The 14,826-nt window shown below is 46.0% G+C and overlaps 1 protein-coding gene across 3 annotated transcripts in view; it reads left to right on the top strand.

Annotated features, from left to right (window-relative positions):
- Positions 1-13,768: 13,768 nt before the first annotated feature.
- Positions 13,769-14,826, top strand: part of LOC140729418 (excitatory amino acid transporter 2-like) — a 232,273-nt gene continuing 231,215 nt past the window's right edge. The window contains exon 1 of one of the 3 annotated variants that reach the window (XM_073049136.1): positions 13,769-14,068. Coding sequence is in view for 1 of the 3 variants with exons in the window: in XM_073049133.1 (XP_072905234.1) it covers positions 14,396-14,414 (19 nt within the window). In the remaining 2 variants the exon portion in view is untranslated. Of the gene's footprint in view, positions 14,069-14,199; positions 14,415-14,826 lie in introns of those variants that run through there. The other 2 variants (XM_073049135.1, XM_073049133.1) reach the window with 2 other exon arrangements.

The raw sequence follows: 14,826 nt of genomic DNA, 5'->3' as shown, positions 1-14,826 counted from the left end.
ATTATAGGGAGACAGTTCTATTTTGTGTGGGGAGGGGTTTGGGTGATTATATGGAGACAGTTCTATTTTGTGTGGGGAGGGGTTTGGGTGATTATAGGGAGACAGTTCTATTTTGTGTGGGTAGGGGTTTGGGTGATTATAGGGAGACAGTTCTATTTTGTGTGGGGAGGGGTTTGGGTGATTATATGGAGACAGTTCTATTTTGTGTGGGGAGGGGTTTGGGTGATTATAGGGAGACAGTTCTATTTTGTGTGGGGAGGGGTTTGGGTGATTATAGGGAGACAGTTCTATTTTGTGTGGGGAGGGGTTTAGATGATGAGTGGGTGACAGTTCTATTTTGTTTGGGGGAAAGTTGTTTGATGTTTCTCTCTAAATGAACTTTTAACATGTTTCTAAATCTATTAATCCATGACAGGTGACTTTAAACACTGTGACTACTAAGCTTATACACGCTCCCTCTGCAAGTGAGCAAAACTGGAATAGGAACTAGTTTATTACTGTCACAGGTACAGACGTGCGGATAAGAGCTTGTCTTCTTTCCCATTCAAAGACATCACAGTGCATTGAAGTAGAGCAAGGGAAAGCAGTAACAATGCGGAATAAAGTATAACTGTTACAGAGTGCAGTGCCGGAAAGTAATAAGATGCAAGACCATAATGAGATAGATTGCAAGGTCAATTTAACCATATGCGCATAAATGCAGCCAAATGAAAGATCGTTCCTTTGGTGCCACGGTGCAAATCACAAAACTGGTGGTCACACACAGCACACTGCACATATAGCACATATGACTATGATAGCAGAAAAACTTTCTTACAAAAACTATTAAAAAATGGTAATGCAGCCGAGTCCCTGATTCATCAGGGAGCCCTGTTTGTGCAGAGTTCCCAATGTCGAGCAGCGAGCAGCAGTTGAACACAGCCCAGCTTCTCCCAACGAGAAGCAAGTCAGGGCAACAACAGATGACCCCAAAAGGCACGAATGAGGTGCTTGTCCACACCATAAAGCTCCATTGCGCTCGGTCTTTCCAATGAAACAGTGAATTGGACTGACAACACCAGTAACCAACGGGGTGTTGTGATCACAACGAAACCCACCAGGACAGTCACCCACACTACCTGCTGGGTCGCACTGTCCCACTCATGCCTTCTCCCCAGTCCGCCACATGGTGTGTATAAGTCCAGCTCCTCTGCTAGTTATCGGCTCGCCAGTGAGCTGGACCGGCAGTTCTTGAAGTTCTTGATAACCAGCAGTGTCTTGCTATCGTGAAAAAGACATAAACGATGAATGCCAAGAGCTGAGGGCACCTTCTGAATGTCTTCCTGTCTGTCCAGCTGGACACAGCTGCGGTGTTGAGCTCCCACATATATCACTTGCTCCTTTTGACATTCTCGGATTGCTGAACACTGGGGAGGACACTGGCCACCAGCCTGGGCTGTCCCAGGCTCAGTCTCAGGTAGTCCTGTATTCAGTGACAAGACTGGAGTGTACGTGGACTGGGCAGTTAAGGTGGGAGGTGCGGGGAGGGTGGTGTAAGACAGTCTCGGAGCAAGCAAATGCACATGGATTCAATGGGCTGAAGGGACCTGCTTCTGTGTAACATTGAGTGCCAGTGGGTTTGTTGACCACTCCAATGAACCCCCAAGATTAGTTAAAGAGGGAAAGGATCAAAGGAGAGTTGATGTTGCAGGGCTACAGGGGAATCAGCACTCCCCTAGATGCAATGGGTTGAATGGTCTTGCTTCATATTCAGCTCACCCCAATACTGAACTGGTTCTGCAACCTACCGATGCACTTTCAAGGACTCATGTCCTTGATATAAATTGCCTATTATCGTTATTTTGTTCTTTTTTCTTTTTGTATTTGCACAGTTTCTTGGCTTTTGCACCCTGCCTGTCTTTGTGAGTGGTTTCTCATTCATTCAATTAGGACTGTAAGACCATAAGACAAAGGAGCAGAAGCAGGCCGTTCAGCCCATCGAGTCTGCTCCGCCATTCAATCATGGGCTGATCCAATTATTCCAGTCAATCCCACCCCTCTGCCTTCACCCCATACCCTTTGATACCCTGGCTAATCAAGAACCTTGTGTTTGTTTGTGGTGACAGTGAATGCCCACAAGACAGTGTATCTCAGGGTAGTATATGATGACGTATATGGACTTTGATAATAAATTGACTTTGAACTTTTTGAGAAGCAAACACGTATATAACAGAGGGTAAATGGGTGTAGATTTGATGAGTGTGTGCTAGCTGGGCAGTTGCAAAGTGAGATGGCCTGAAGCAATTCTCTTTACTGGTTAAGAGTGGCTCGGGCTCCTTGCTTGCTCATTAGGGCTGGAACCAGATGTAGGTTGGAGGCCATGGCTGGAAGGACCTGTGAGCTCCCAATGGCCTGTGGCTGGAGAGACTGTCGAGTTCACTCCCCTACACTCACAATGGAACACGACCATGGGATGGATGGCTGCGGACTGCACCACCTGCCTGGGTTGACCCAGGTGAGGGGAAAATTGGCTGGGATAAGCAGAGTTTGGCACGCTTGTACCTGATTCTCTTTGCCTGCTCCTGCTTTAACCCCCTCTCCCTGTGTCCCATGTTCACCACTCACTGTGACTCCTGGGAACACTCTGCTGTACTGGGCCCAGGCAGGCTGAGCTGATAGAGGCCGGACGAGCCACCAGGTCCGGCATGGGCTCAGTGTGCAGCCAGGGCAGGGAGCAGAGGTAGCTCATGTTGCTGGACTAGTTTCCGTCCGAGTTCTGCTTTGGATGAGGACAACATGGGCCAGCTTGTAAAGAAAGAGTTAGATTTTATTCCTCCTTGGTATATGCTAAAATATGTAACACAAAATGGTCTACTTCTGGGACGTGAGGATAATTTGGGAAAGTACAAGGGGAACAGTGCACAACAACGTGTTGAGAACTTAGTGTGAGTGCAAGTCTGTGGCTCTGAGAGTAGATAATGGTGGGAAGTATGTTTGCCTGGGAAGGGGAAGATGATGCTGCACTTGCTAGCTGGGCAGTTGCAAAGGGAATGGCCTTGGCACTTGCAGATACTGTCTGGCACTCTCCTATGAGAAAGTATTCGAGAACAGAGTATGAGAATGGGCAATTTCTTTGTACAAGTGGGAATCTTCTCTTAGTACTAGTATTTTGCAACTAGTGCTAAGAGCTGAAGATAGAGGCAAAAGATTGAGACAAAAGCATCATGAGAGTGAGAGAAGCTGTCATGCTTTAATGATTGGTCTCTTTTATTACTTTATTAACCATTTTTTTCTGTATTGTATTCTTTATATAACTCTAGAAAAGTAATTTCTTACAGAGGTTTACTGGTCTCTGCACTGAAGTGAGGCTGTGGCCTGCAACCATCACAGTGTGGATGCACTTTTGTGAACCTCAGTTCTGAATGCTATCTGCTTACCTTTATTGTTTGCACTTTATTTCTTTTTTGTTTTCTGCACGTTGGGCATTTGATGGTCTTTAGTTTTAATGGGTTCCATTCGGTTTCTTTGTTTTGTAGCTGTCTGTAAAATGGCTAATCTCAAGGTTATATAAAGTATACATACTGTGGTAATAAATGTCCTTGACTTTGACCCTTAACACGTGATTATAGATTACAGTTCAGCATTTGACTTCATCATCCCCTCAGAACTAATCAATAAGCTTCAAAACCTGGGCCGCTGTTCCTCCCTCAGCGACTGGGCCCTTGATTTCCTCATCAGGAGATCAGCAGATCAGCAGACAAATCGGACATAACATCTCCTCCTTGCTGACAGTCAACATTGACATACCTCCAGGATATATGCTCAGCCCACTGCTCTCTCTTTACACTCAGGATCGTGTAGCTAGGCACAGGTTAAATGCCATCTGCAAACTTGCCGATGGCACAAATTCTGTTGGCAGAATCTCGGATGGGGACGAGGAGGCACAGATCATGAGGTAGATCGGCTGGTTGAGTGTGTCAACCTTTCAGCCGATGTCAGGAAGGCCAAGGTATTGATTGTGGACTTTGGGACGGGGATTTCGAGGGAACACACATTAGTCCTCATCGAAGGGTCAACAACGGAAAGAGTGAGCAGCTTCAATTTCCTGGGTGTCAACATCTCTGAAGATCTCTCATGGGCCCAACATACTGATGGAATTATGAGGACATGCCAACCATCTGAGCTCTTCCAGTGCTCTGTGTGTGATGCCAACAGCTATATTGGCCATCTGGTATGGAGGTGCCACTACACAGTATCGTAAAAAGCTGCAGAGGTTTGTAAACTCAGCCAGCCGGTCCGGCATGGACATAGTGTCCCTACCACCAAGAGCATCTTCAAAAATCGATGACTCAAGAGGGCATCAGATTTTTGAACGGTCCATGACTCCATGAAAACGACCTCACTATTTTACTCTCTTTTTGCACAATCTATTTATTTCATATTTCTTATTGTAACTGACAGTATTTTTTTACGTCTTGCACTGTACTGCTGCCACAAAATAACAATTTTCATGACATACGTCAGTGACAATAAACTTGATTCTGAATCTGTGTATGGTGCCTCTTGCTGCTGAATTGGAAAAGAACAAGGAACGAATTTTGAAATATTTTTATTGCACTGCCTTCCTCTTCAGGGGCAGTTGCCCTGAGAGACAGTTCAAGGTGTGTTATGTGGAGGACGGCACAGCGAGAAGATCCACCCGTCTCCCAGCACCAGGGGCTTGTGCTCAGTCCTGGCCTGCAAGGCGCTTCCTTATTCTTCTTGTGACAACATGGATTTCCGTCCTGGAATGCTCAAGTTTCCTACCACATCCCAAAGAAGAGCAGGCTGGTGGGTGGTAGGAAAACTTGAGCATGTGGTTGGGTGGTGGACTGCAGGGGATTTGATGGAAATGCAGAAAAGGGTCTAACATACTGTAAGATTGGGGTAAGTGTGTGGCTGATGCTCAGGGTGAAGTTGATGGGCTGAAGGGTCTGTTCTCCTTGCTATCTCTCTCTGTAACTCGATGAGATAGCTTCACCTGCCTTGGTGCGGACGGTTTCTAACACAGGAAGTGGCGGTAGGATCCTCATCGACACTTGTGCCCCTGCTCAAAATGGAGTACCTGACTGTCGGGGATTCAGCTTCTGTTCTGGCTCCCCAGAGCTACTGAAAGCTTTATTCTGAGTAGACTGTAGTCTGCAGACATGGTCCAATATGGGAACACAATGGCAAATCAGAGGAACTTTCCAGGTCTTGTGTGGCACAGTGATTGTAGTGAAGAATATTATAGTGAAAACCTCATTTAGTTGGAAAGAGCAGAAAGATTTGTGAGAATGTTGCCAGGACTGGAGGGCCTGAGTTATTGGGGGAGTTTGGATAGGCTGGGGCTTTATTCCTCAGAGTGTTAGACACAGAGGGATAGCCATATAAAATCACGAGGGAGATAGATAGGGTGATTACACGCTGTGTTATTCCCCATGAAAAGGGAATCAAATACTAAAGTGCCTAGTTTTAAGATGAGAGGGTAAAGATTTAAAAGGGTCCTGAAGGGAAAATTCTTCAAATAGAGGGTGATGAGATAATGGAATAAGCTGCTAGAAGAAGTGGTCAAGGCAGGTACAATAACATCTAAAGGATATTTGGATAGGTACGTGGATAGCATTGAGTGAAATGGGCCACGTGTGGGCAATAGGACTAGCTTAGGTGGGCCTCTTGGTCAGCTTGGACTAGATCAGCCGAGGGGTCAGTTTCACACTCTATAACTATGGCATGTTTGGGGCCATCAAGACCTCCCTCTGTCTACTTTATGAGCTAATAGAAAGGTTTGGAATTGATAGAGAGTGTCATCAAGAGTTGGAGCATGGAAACAGGCCCTTTGCCTACTGAGTCTGTGCCAGCCCCATCAACATTTACACTAATTCTACATTCATCTCATCTTTTCTTCTCCACCCCTTCCTATCCCCAAACTCCACTGCTTGCTACATGGCAATTTACAGCCGGCAACTAACCTCTGACCTGCACATCTCTGGAGGAAACGGGAGCACCTGGGGAGAACCCGTGCAGTCACAGGGAGAACGTCCGAGCTCCACGCCGACAGCACGGGAGGTTGGGATCGAACCTGGGTGTCCGGGGCCGTTGGTCGGCTGTGCCACTGTGCTGCTCCAGTGTGTAATTGATCAGCTTAATGAGCAGCCACTGTAACCTACCCATCTGGTTATGGACATGTCAGGTCCTGCCCAGAAGGAGTGGCTGCAGCTTTATAGAAAGGTTGTCAACCCTGCTCTTCTACCCGCCAACTCGAGTGAGTCACCCCTAGGCATTCCAGGAGCACGCATGCGTATTGTCCATCAGTAGAGTTCCATTTAATATCTGCAAATGTATACAATATACAGCCTGAAATTCTTACTCTTCATAGAAGAAAAACCACAAAGAGTGAATGACAGAAGAACGTAAGAACCCCAAGCCCCCTCCACATCCTTTGCAGCAACAGAGGTTGATAGCCTCCTCCAATCTACCCTAGCATAAAGCATCAGCACCCCCACCACCCATCATGCCAGCAACAACAAAGCCCCCAAAGAGAGTCTACAGTCCATCAGAAGCTAACAGCTCACTCCAACATTTCAACATCCCACAGGCTCCCTCGCTCACTAACAAGGGAGAGACAGGTATTGCTCCTTCCACAGCGAGAAGGGAGACGACAGTCATTATTTCGATGTCTGAAGTAATGCTTTCAGGCTCCCACTATGCTTCGGTTTGTGGCACTAGCGAGAATTCGCGCGAGGCCCCGAGGACACCTGACTTCAGGCCGAGCTTGGACATATCAGTCAGTGAGCTCCAAGAACAGGAGCACGCCGCCATGCAGAAAGCAGTTTGAGTGCCGCGGTTCATCAAAGATCCCGACAGGACCCCAGCCAATCTGAAAAAGGAAATTAGAGACATTAGAATAGGAAGGGTTTAACTGTTTTGCTGATTAATTGGGAGAAGTCACCTCTGGTGCCATCTTCAGCTCTGCCTCCTGCTGTCACTCAAATCCAGAGACAGGCGGGAAAACACCAGAACTCTGGTGTGGCCACTTCCAGGGTGTTGCATTGATTTCTGCTCACCCCATTCTAGGATAGGTGGAGGCTTTGGAGAGGGGCAGAGGGGGTTTATCAGGATGCTGCTTGGATTTGAGGAGAGGTTGAACAAACTTTGATTGGAGTGGTAGGGGCTGACAGGAGACCCGGGAGAGTTTAAAAAGATTATGAGGGCATAGAGTAGACAGCTGGTATCTTGTCTAGAACCAGAGGGCATGCTTTTAATGTAAGTTGAAAGGAGGTGTGCGGGACAGGTTTTTTAGATGGGGAGGGGGAGTGGTGGGGTGGGTGCCTGGAATGGTGGTGGAGGCAGAGCTGATGGAGATGCACAAGGTGCAGATGAATGTGCAGGGAATGGCAGGACGTAGACATCTTGTGTAGGTAGAAGGGATAGTTTAGCAGGGATTTAATTACTATTTAATTAGTTTGGAAGAACATTGTGGGCTGGAGAGCCTAGTTCCATGCTGTGCTGTTCTATAGTCTACGTTCTAACTGCTTGAAGTTACCTCCTGCGGCCATTCAGAGCCTCCACTTGTTGCCTACGAGCAGCCGACCCTCAGCTACAGTCAAAGGGCCAGCACTGTGCAGAGGTGGCAATGCAGGTGAATCCCAATAGAGGATATTGAGGATCCCCACAAAGGCTTGTTCAAATCTGACAGACCAACGGTCTCAGTACTCTGTGCCTGCATGAACATGTCCAACATGCTTATTTGATTTGTTATGACCAATGACAATTAGATTCAGAATCAGGATTATTGAAATTATCCCATGAAATGTGTTGTTTTGTGGCAGCAGTACAGTACAAGACATGAAAGCTACTGTGTAAAATAGTGTGAAAAGTGAAGCCCTGACTTTGATAATGTCCTCGATGATGGAAAGGGTTGTGCCCGTGATGATGCAGAGTCTACGACCTACTGCATCCGCTTCCAGTCCTGTGCACTGGAGCCTCCGCACCAGGCAGAGATTGCAACCAGTCAGAATCCTCTGCGTTGTACAACTGCAGGAATTATCACAGGAAGAAGGCAGATGGGTACTGTGGTTCTATGGGGTTTTGTTGGTATTTCTGTCAGTTTGCACATGGGGCGTGGGCTTTTCTGTCTGACCAGCTCTGAATCCCATTAAGAAGCCGTCAGGGAGCTGTCATCTTCATGCACTGCTAGATAACTTAGTGATCAGCTGAGATAGGGTAGTGTCTGATATGGAGCATGCAGAAGGAGCCGAGACACTTTATAGCCCAGCTATATGTGCTAGAATCCAAGTCTTCCTTTGCTGCTAGCAGTGGCTTGCAAGCTGCATGTTTCAGCCACAATGTGCCGGAGATGGAAAGGTGTGAGCGGTCTGAGGGAACACAGGGGAGCAGCTTGTGGATTTGCTGCCCTGTAGCCCCAGTGCCCAGGTTCAACCCTGACCTCCGCTGTCGTCTGTGCAGAGTTTCCCAAACCCTCCCTGGTTTCATCCCCACAACCTGAACAGATTGGTAGGTTGCTTGTTTGGACTAGATCCAGGTGAATGGTAGAATCAAAGGGGAACACAGGGAGAACAGGATATAGGGGAAATTTGTGGAGGATTGGGAGGGCCTTATCTTCCTGGTGCCATCTTCTTCCTGTCTTCCTACATCTGTTCAGTGCTTACTCAGTGGCTACAATTAGGACAGTAGTAGGAGCTCTTTAGCACACTTGCAATCAGGTGAGATACATCATCATTGAATCATAGAGCCACTCAGCATAGAAACAGGCAATTCAGCCCAAACAGTCCACGTCAAACCAGGATGTCTATCCAACCTATCTCGTTTGCTTACATATACCACTAAACCTTTCCTATCCAACTGCCTCTTAAATGTTCTAATTGTACCAGCTTCCTCAGGTAGCTCATTTCATGAGCTCTTGCACCATTTGTGTCCAGCTGCAGTGGTGAGATCACTTGAGTCGAGTATGATGTTCTAAGGGGTTGTCTAATGGTGGCTGTGGAAGTTGACCGGGGATCCACATATTCTAGTGTAGAGTAAGTGATGGTTGGGTCCTTTGGTTGTTCGGCCTCGCCTTTGGCAGCTGCCGCTCATTCTCTGCAGTACAGTGGAGGCCGTTTTCATGCCGCGCACTTCCTCTGGAATAGATTTCCTTCAGGTTTGGCTGCCGAGTGCCATTGTCCTCTGAGTGTAATGTTCGCACGACATTTTCTCTGTGGCTAACATTGTATTCTGCATTGTGTTGTTGCTTTAGCTGTTGTACTATCTGTGTGGAATACCTTGTTTGCACGCCACACGAACGGAGCTTATCACCATACCTCAGTATGTGTGACAATATTAAACTGATTACCACTAAAACTTTCCCCTCTGATCCTTTTTAAATCTTCTCCCACTCACAGTAAGTTTATGTACAATAGTTTTAGATACATCTCCCCTTGGAAAAAGACTGTGAACATTCACTTTATCTACATCTGTTATGATTTTATTGAACTCCATAAGGTCACCACACAGGCTCCTAAACTCTAAGGATAAAGGTCTCTGCTTCTCCTTATAAATCAAGCCTCCAGTCTTGGTAACATCTTTGTGAACATTTCTGCTCCCTTTTACATCTTAATAACATCCTTTCCGCAGCTGGGCAACTCAGAACTGCAAACCAAAGTGTGGTCTCACCTTATGTTTACATTTGTAACATATCAGCCCGATTCCTGTGCTCAGTTGTGTTGAAATCTCTGTCTGAAAAAGACATTCGATCTCAGTGACCACTTTCTCAGAACACATGAGCTTATAGATACGTTCATACCTTGTTAAATAGAATCAAGAGCTTTCTTCGCTGAAGCCCCATTGGGGTTATGTTCTCCTGAGCAGAGTGAGTTCAGTCTACACCATGGCTCCTCATGCTGGAGAATTGGTGAGATATTTGCAAACCACCCACTATTTGCAGAAGGGAGAAGGAACCTCTACCTCTACTCTGAGAATAAACCATACTGACATATGCAACGTGGTCTTTCACAAACAACACCTTCTCTCCTCCATCCTGAATGAATAGCACAGGTAGGTCTATGCCTTCTGTGTCTGCTTCAACGTCTTTGATGCACGTACTTTGCCCAAGCTAACAGGGGCTGCTCCCAGTTAATAACAGCTGAGGTCAAACGTCACACTGATGTTGGGATTATGACTTATTGAACTAAAAATTGCGGCCAACTTCTAGGTCAATAGCATTTGCATTCAACTAAGAAAACATACAGATTGAAACTTTGACATTTAGCCCAAACAAATATGTGGCAGGAGTGTACTCATGAAGAGCAAAGAAAACTTTTGCTAAGGTGAAAGCTGATAGGGTTTTTTTTGCAGCTTAGTGAGTGGATGCTAATTCCGTGAAAATTTAAGAAAGGCTGATGGAAAACCTTTCTCTGAAAAGCTCCAGAGTTGCTCTGAACATGTTAATGTCCTGATGAAGCGTCTTGGCCCGAAATGTCGACTTTACTTCTCACTATAGATGCTGCCTGGCCTGCTGCGTTTCACCAGCATTTTGTGTGTTGCTTGAATTTCCAGCATCTGCAGATTTCCTCGTGTATGAGACAATGTTCAAGCTTTGTTCTTCAATTGTGAAGGAAATTGGCTGCTTTAAATTGTTAGGGTAGTAGAACATAGTGGGGGTTGGGGGAGGGTGGGTGGGAGAGAATGAATGTATATGTGAGAGAGCATAGGTTACAGAGTGAATGGAATTCAATGGGCCAGATGTCTTATATTGGAAGGAAAGTTGAATTATATGAAAAGTGATAATGAGATATGCATGCATGTTTATAATGTTTATTTATTTAATTATTATGTAATTATTTCTGCACAGTTATGTACTAATTATATGATTACAATGCATATGTCTGATGTGTCCCAGCATAATCTTTTACATGGTAGAACTCCCATAAAGCACTTTGAGCTGTTCTGATATGTTAACATATCAGAACATGTATGTTTGTATGATAGATAGATAGATAGATAGATAGATAGATAGATAGATAGATAGATAGATAGATACTTTATTCATCCCCATGGGCAAATGGAAATTGTTGTTGTAGGCATGCATGCAAATATTTTTGTATAAAAGTACATACATGTCTAGAGTATCACATGATGGTGACCTATGTGTGAAAGTAATTGTGGTAAATCAATCATTTGGAAAATAAACTTATTTATGCACGTAAGTGTGAGTATTTATGTATGTATGTATGTACGTATATAGGATGAATGTGCACATAACTGCAAGGCTGTCACAGAATACAGTTGTCTCAAAATCAATTAGTCACCCAATATGTCTGCCTGTCTATCTATCTGTCTGTCTGTCTATCTATCTGTGTCTATCTATCTCTCTGTCTGTCGATCTAACTCTCTATCTATCTATCTATCTATCTATCTATCTATCTATCTATCTATCTATCTATCTATCTATCTATCTATCTATCTACCTGTCTCTCTGTCTGTCTATCTATCTATCTATCTATCTATCTATCTATCTATCTATCTATCTATCTATCTATCTATCTATCTGTCTATCTATCTATCTATCTATCTATCTATCTATCTATCTATCTATCTATCTATCTATCTATCTATCTATCTATCTGTCTCTCTGTCTGTCTATCTATCTATCTATCTATCTATCTATCTATCTATCTATCTATCTATCTACCTGTCTCTCTGTCTGTCTATCTATCTATCTATCTATCTATCTATCTATCTATCTATCTGTCTGTCTATCTATCTATCTATCTATCTATCTATCTATCTATCTATCTATCTATCTATCTATCTATCTGTCTGTCTGTCTGTCTGTCTGTCTGTCTATCTGTCGGAGTTGCTCTGCCTATCAGTTAGTGTTGCTAGAACTCGGGAATAATTCTAGCGGACACATCGTGGCGAGGGAGAGGCTCACGGTGAATCCACAAATTGCCCCTCAGTATCTTACTCGCCGAAGGTCTCGCACGAGTAGGATCTGCCACCGAAGAATGTGTTGCATTGACACCGTTAAAGGGAATTAAAGAGAACTTTGAAAATCAAGCCTCGGAGTGACCGGCGTGCGGACCTTCGCAATGAAGCGGTTCCTTCAACGCCTCTCCCCGCTCTTTGTTCGGTTGGCGAAGGGTTGAAACCCTGGGCATCCACTGTAGTTCGCGAGGGGTTCACAAATAACGCCACTGAATTGATTTTGTTTCATTCCCCTTTTTTTTCTCTCTGTAGCCATTTTTTCCGCTTTTGTCCCCATTTACACCATTTCCCTGGAATTCGGAGCTGGTCATTGACCCGAAATTTACCTCGCTTTGTTTTAACAAATATTCTCCCTTTCGCCTCGGATTTCCGGCCCCAAGTTCAGATCGATCCCTTCTCCGTTCGCTCCATTTTCCCTGTTCCCGATTCCCGAATCCCATCCTGCCGAGACGCTGACCAGGGTCTCTGCGGTGTCAGTTCACCAGTTCACTCTCCCGGCAGTTTGTGACGAAAATGATCCATTCGGTGAGGAGCGGACTGAAATCAATTGTCAGACACCTAAATCCACTCTTTTCCTCCCCGTCTGCACACTCTAGGGCGAAAATAATTAATTTTGTTCCCAAATAGAAGCTATTTAAACAGTAGCTCACTCCACAAGATGAATTCTCTCCCCGTGTGATGGGTGTGTGTTTGTGGGATATGTGTGTGTGTGTGTGTCTCTGTGTTTTGTGTGTGTGTGTGTGTGTGTGTGTGTGTGTGTGTGTGTGTGTGTGAGTGAGATCTATCTGCGTCTGATGTGCGTATGAGTGCATGTATGTGTATGTGTGATATGTGTGTGTATATATGTGCGTGTGAGTGAGATAACGTTTGTTCGTCTGTGCGGTGTGTGCGTGTGTTAATGTTAGTGTGTCTGTGATGTGTGTGGTGTGTATGTGTGTGCAAATGTGTACAAATGTGTGTGTGAGTGTGTGTGAGTGAGAGTGTGAGTGTGTGTGTGAGTGTGTGTGGGCGAGTGTGTGCGTGTGTGTGTGTGTGAGAGATTGTGTGTGTGTGAGTATGTGTGTGCGTGTGAGATTGTATGTGTGAGTGTGTGCGCGTGTGTGAGATTGTGTGTGCGTGTGTGTGAGATTGTGTGTGTGTGTGTGTGTGTGAGATTGTGTGTGTGTGTGTGTGTGAGAGAGAGATTGTGTGTGTGTGTGTGAGTGTGTGTGTGCAAATGTGTACAAATGTGTGTGTGAGTGTGTGTGAGTGAGAGTGTGAGTGTGTGTGTGAGTGTGTGTGGGCGAGTGTGTGCGTGTGTGTGTGTGTGAGAGATTGTGTGTGTGTGAGTATGTGTGTGCGTGTGAGATTGTATGTGTGAGTGTGTGTGTGTGCGCGTGTGTGAGATTGTGTGTGCGTGTGTGTGAGATTGTGTGTGTGTGTGTGTGTGTGTGAGATTGTGTGTGTGTGTGTGTGTGTGTGTGAGATTGTGTGTGTGTGTGTGTGTGTGTGTGTGTGTGAGAGAGATTGTGTGTGTGTGTGTGAGTGTGTGTGTGCGCGCGCGCGCACGGATCAGAGGGTCAGAGCCCAGATATATTTGCAACCTGATTAAAAAGAAAGGGTGCGTTAGATTATGTCCAGATATAATTAAAGAGACAAAAGAAAAAGGCTTGAAATATCCGGCTGGTGATTTACTGAGGACATTGAGGAGGAGGTGAAGGTAAATTATGAATGGTGGGAGTTTTCCGCGTCTTTGAGGGAGCTCGGCACGGCGGCGTGCTGAGACTAGGGATTTACGGGGGAATCAGGAAAGGCGGGTGATGTCAGCACGTGAGAGAGGGGTTGGTTGGTGTAAATCCCAGGCAGCGCTCACACTGGCTTAATGGTGTCATCTGTACGTTTCATCAAGCGCAGGCAGATCCCCAGCCAAGAGGCTAGAGCCCAGCCTGTGTGCCCCGGTGCCGGAGACGGCACCCCGACTCTGAGGTCCAGGAGGCATCGCTGACTGTAGGACTATACCGCACTCCTCTCCCGGACACACACACAGACGTAACCCTGTCTAAAGGAACGGCTTTGGGGATTTAAACCCTGTTTGAAGTGGAAGGTGAGTTTCTTTTATAATGGGCATTTCGGCTTTTGTTGATGACGGCTGTGTTCATAGCGCGGGGTTATTCCACGTGTCTGTCCTTTTGGACCCAGTCACCGGCCGAGCGAAGGGAAACCCCGCGGATTCACCGGCGTAAGAACCGGGAGGAGAGATTTGCTGAGATTTGTCTGATCGTGGAATCGGGGCCACAATGGACAGGGGTTGTGTTCCCCACTCCTGGCGGGCAAATCTGGGGACTTACCGGCCTGTGTTCTCGGTGAACTGCGCTCAGGTCGCAGGTCCTGAGCAGAGGCTGTATGTGTGAGCGCTAGTGGCGACAAAGGGATGTCGGTCCGGTTGACAGGTGAATGAAGGGGACGTGCTCGTGTTTTCTCCCCCCGGCTCCCCCCCCCCCCCCAGATGGGGAAAGAACACTGATTTTCCTGTTAAATACGTGCGGTCTGATTCGGAATCTCTTTTTTGTACCACCGCTTGCAATACGATGGATCGATTGGAACATTTACCTTGGATTCTGCCTGCTCCCCAGTTAGACCCAGTAATCAGAGAGGATTGGAAAGGAATCTTTTTTAAAAATTATTAAGCAGTCTGGCTGTGGAGCAGCCACGCTTAAAATGGAAAACTTTAGTTGAGTCAAGGAGAGAGGTGTTGATGCCACCAGAGACAAGTGGGGGTGGGGGTAAAAGGGGCGACAAACAATGTGCTGGAAGAGCTCCGCGGGTCGAGGGGATATGGGGGGGGGGGTGGAAGATAGTGCA

The sequence above is a fragment of the Hemitrygon akajei genome, chromosome 6 (genome assembly GCF_048418815.1).
Source record: "Hemitrygon akajei chromosome 6, sHemAka1.3, whole genome shotgun sequence".
In the NCBI taxonomy this organism is placed as follows: Eukaryota; Metazoa; Chordata; class Chondrichthyes; order Myliobatiformes; family Dasyatidae; genus Hemitrygon; species Hemitrygon akajei.
This window is presented reverse-complemented; position numbering and strand designations above follow the sequence as displayed.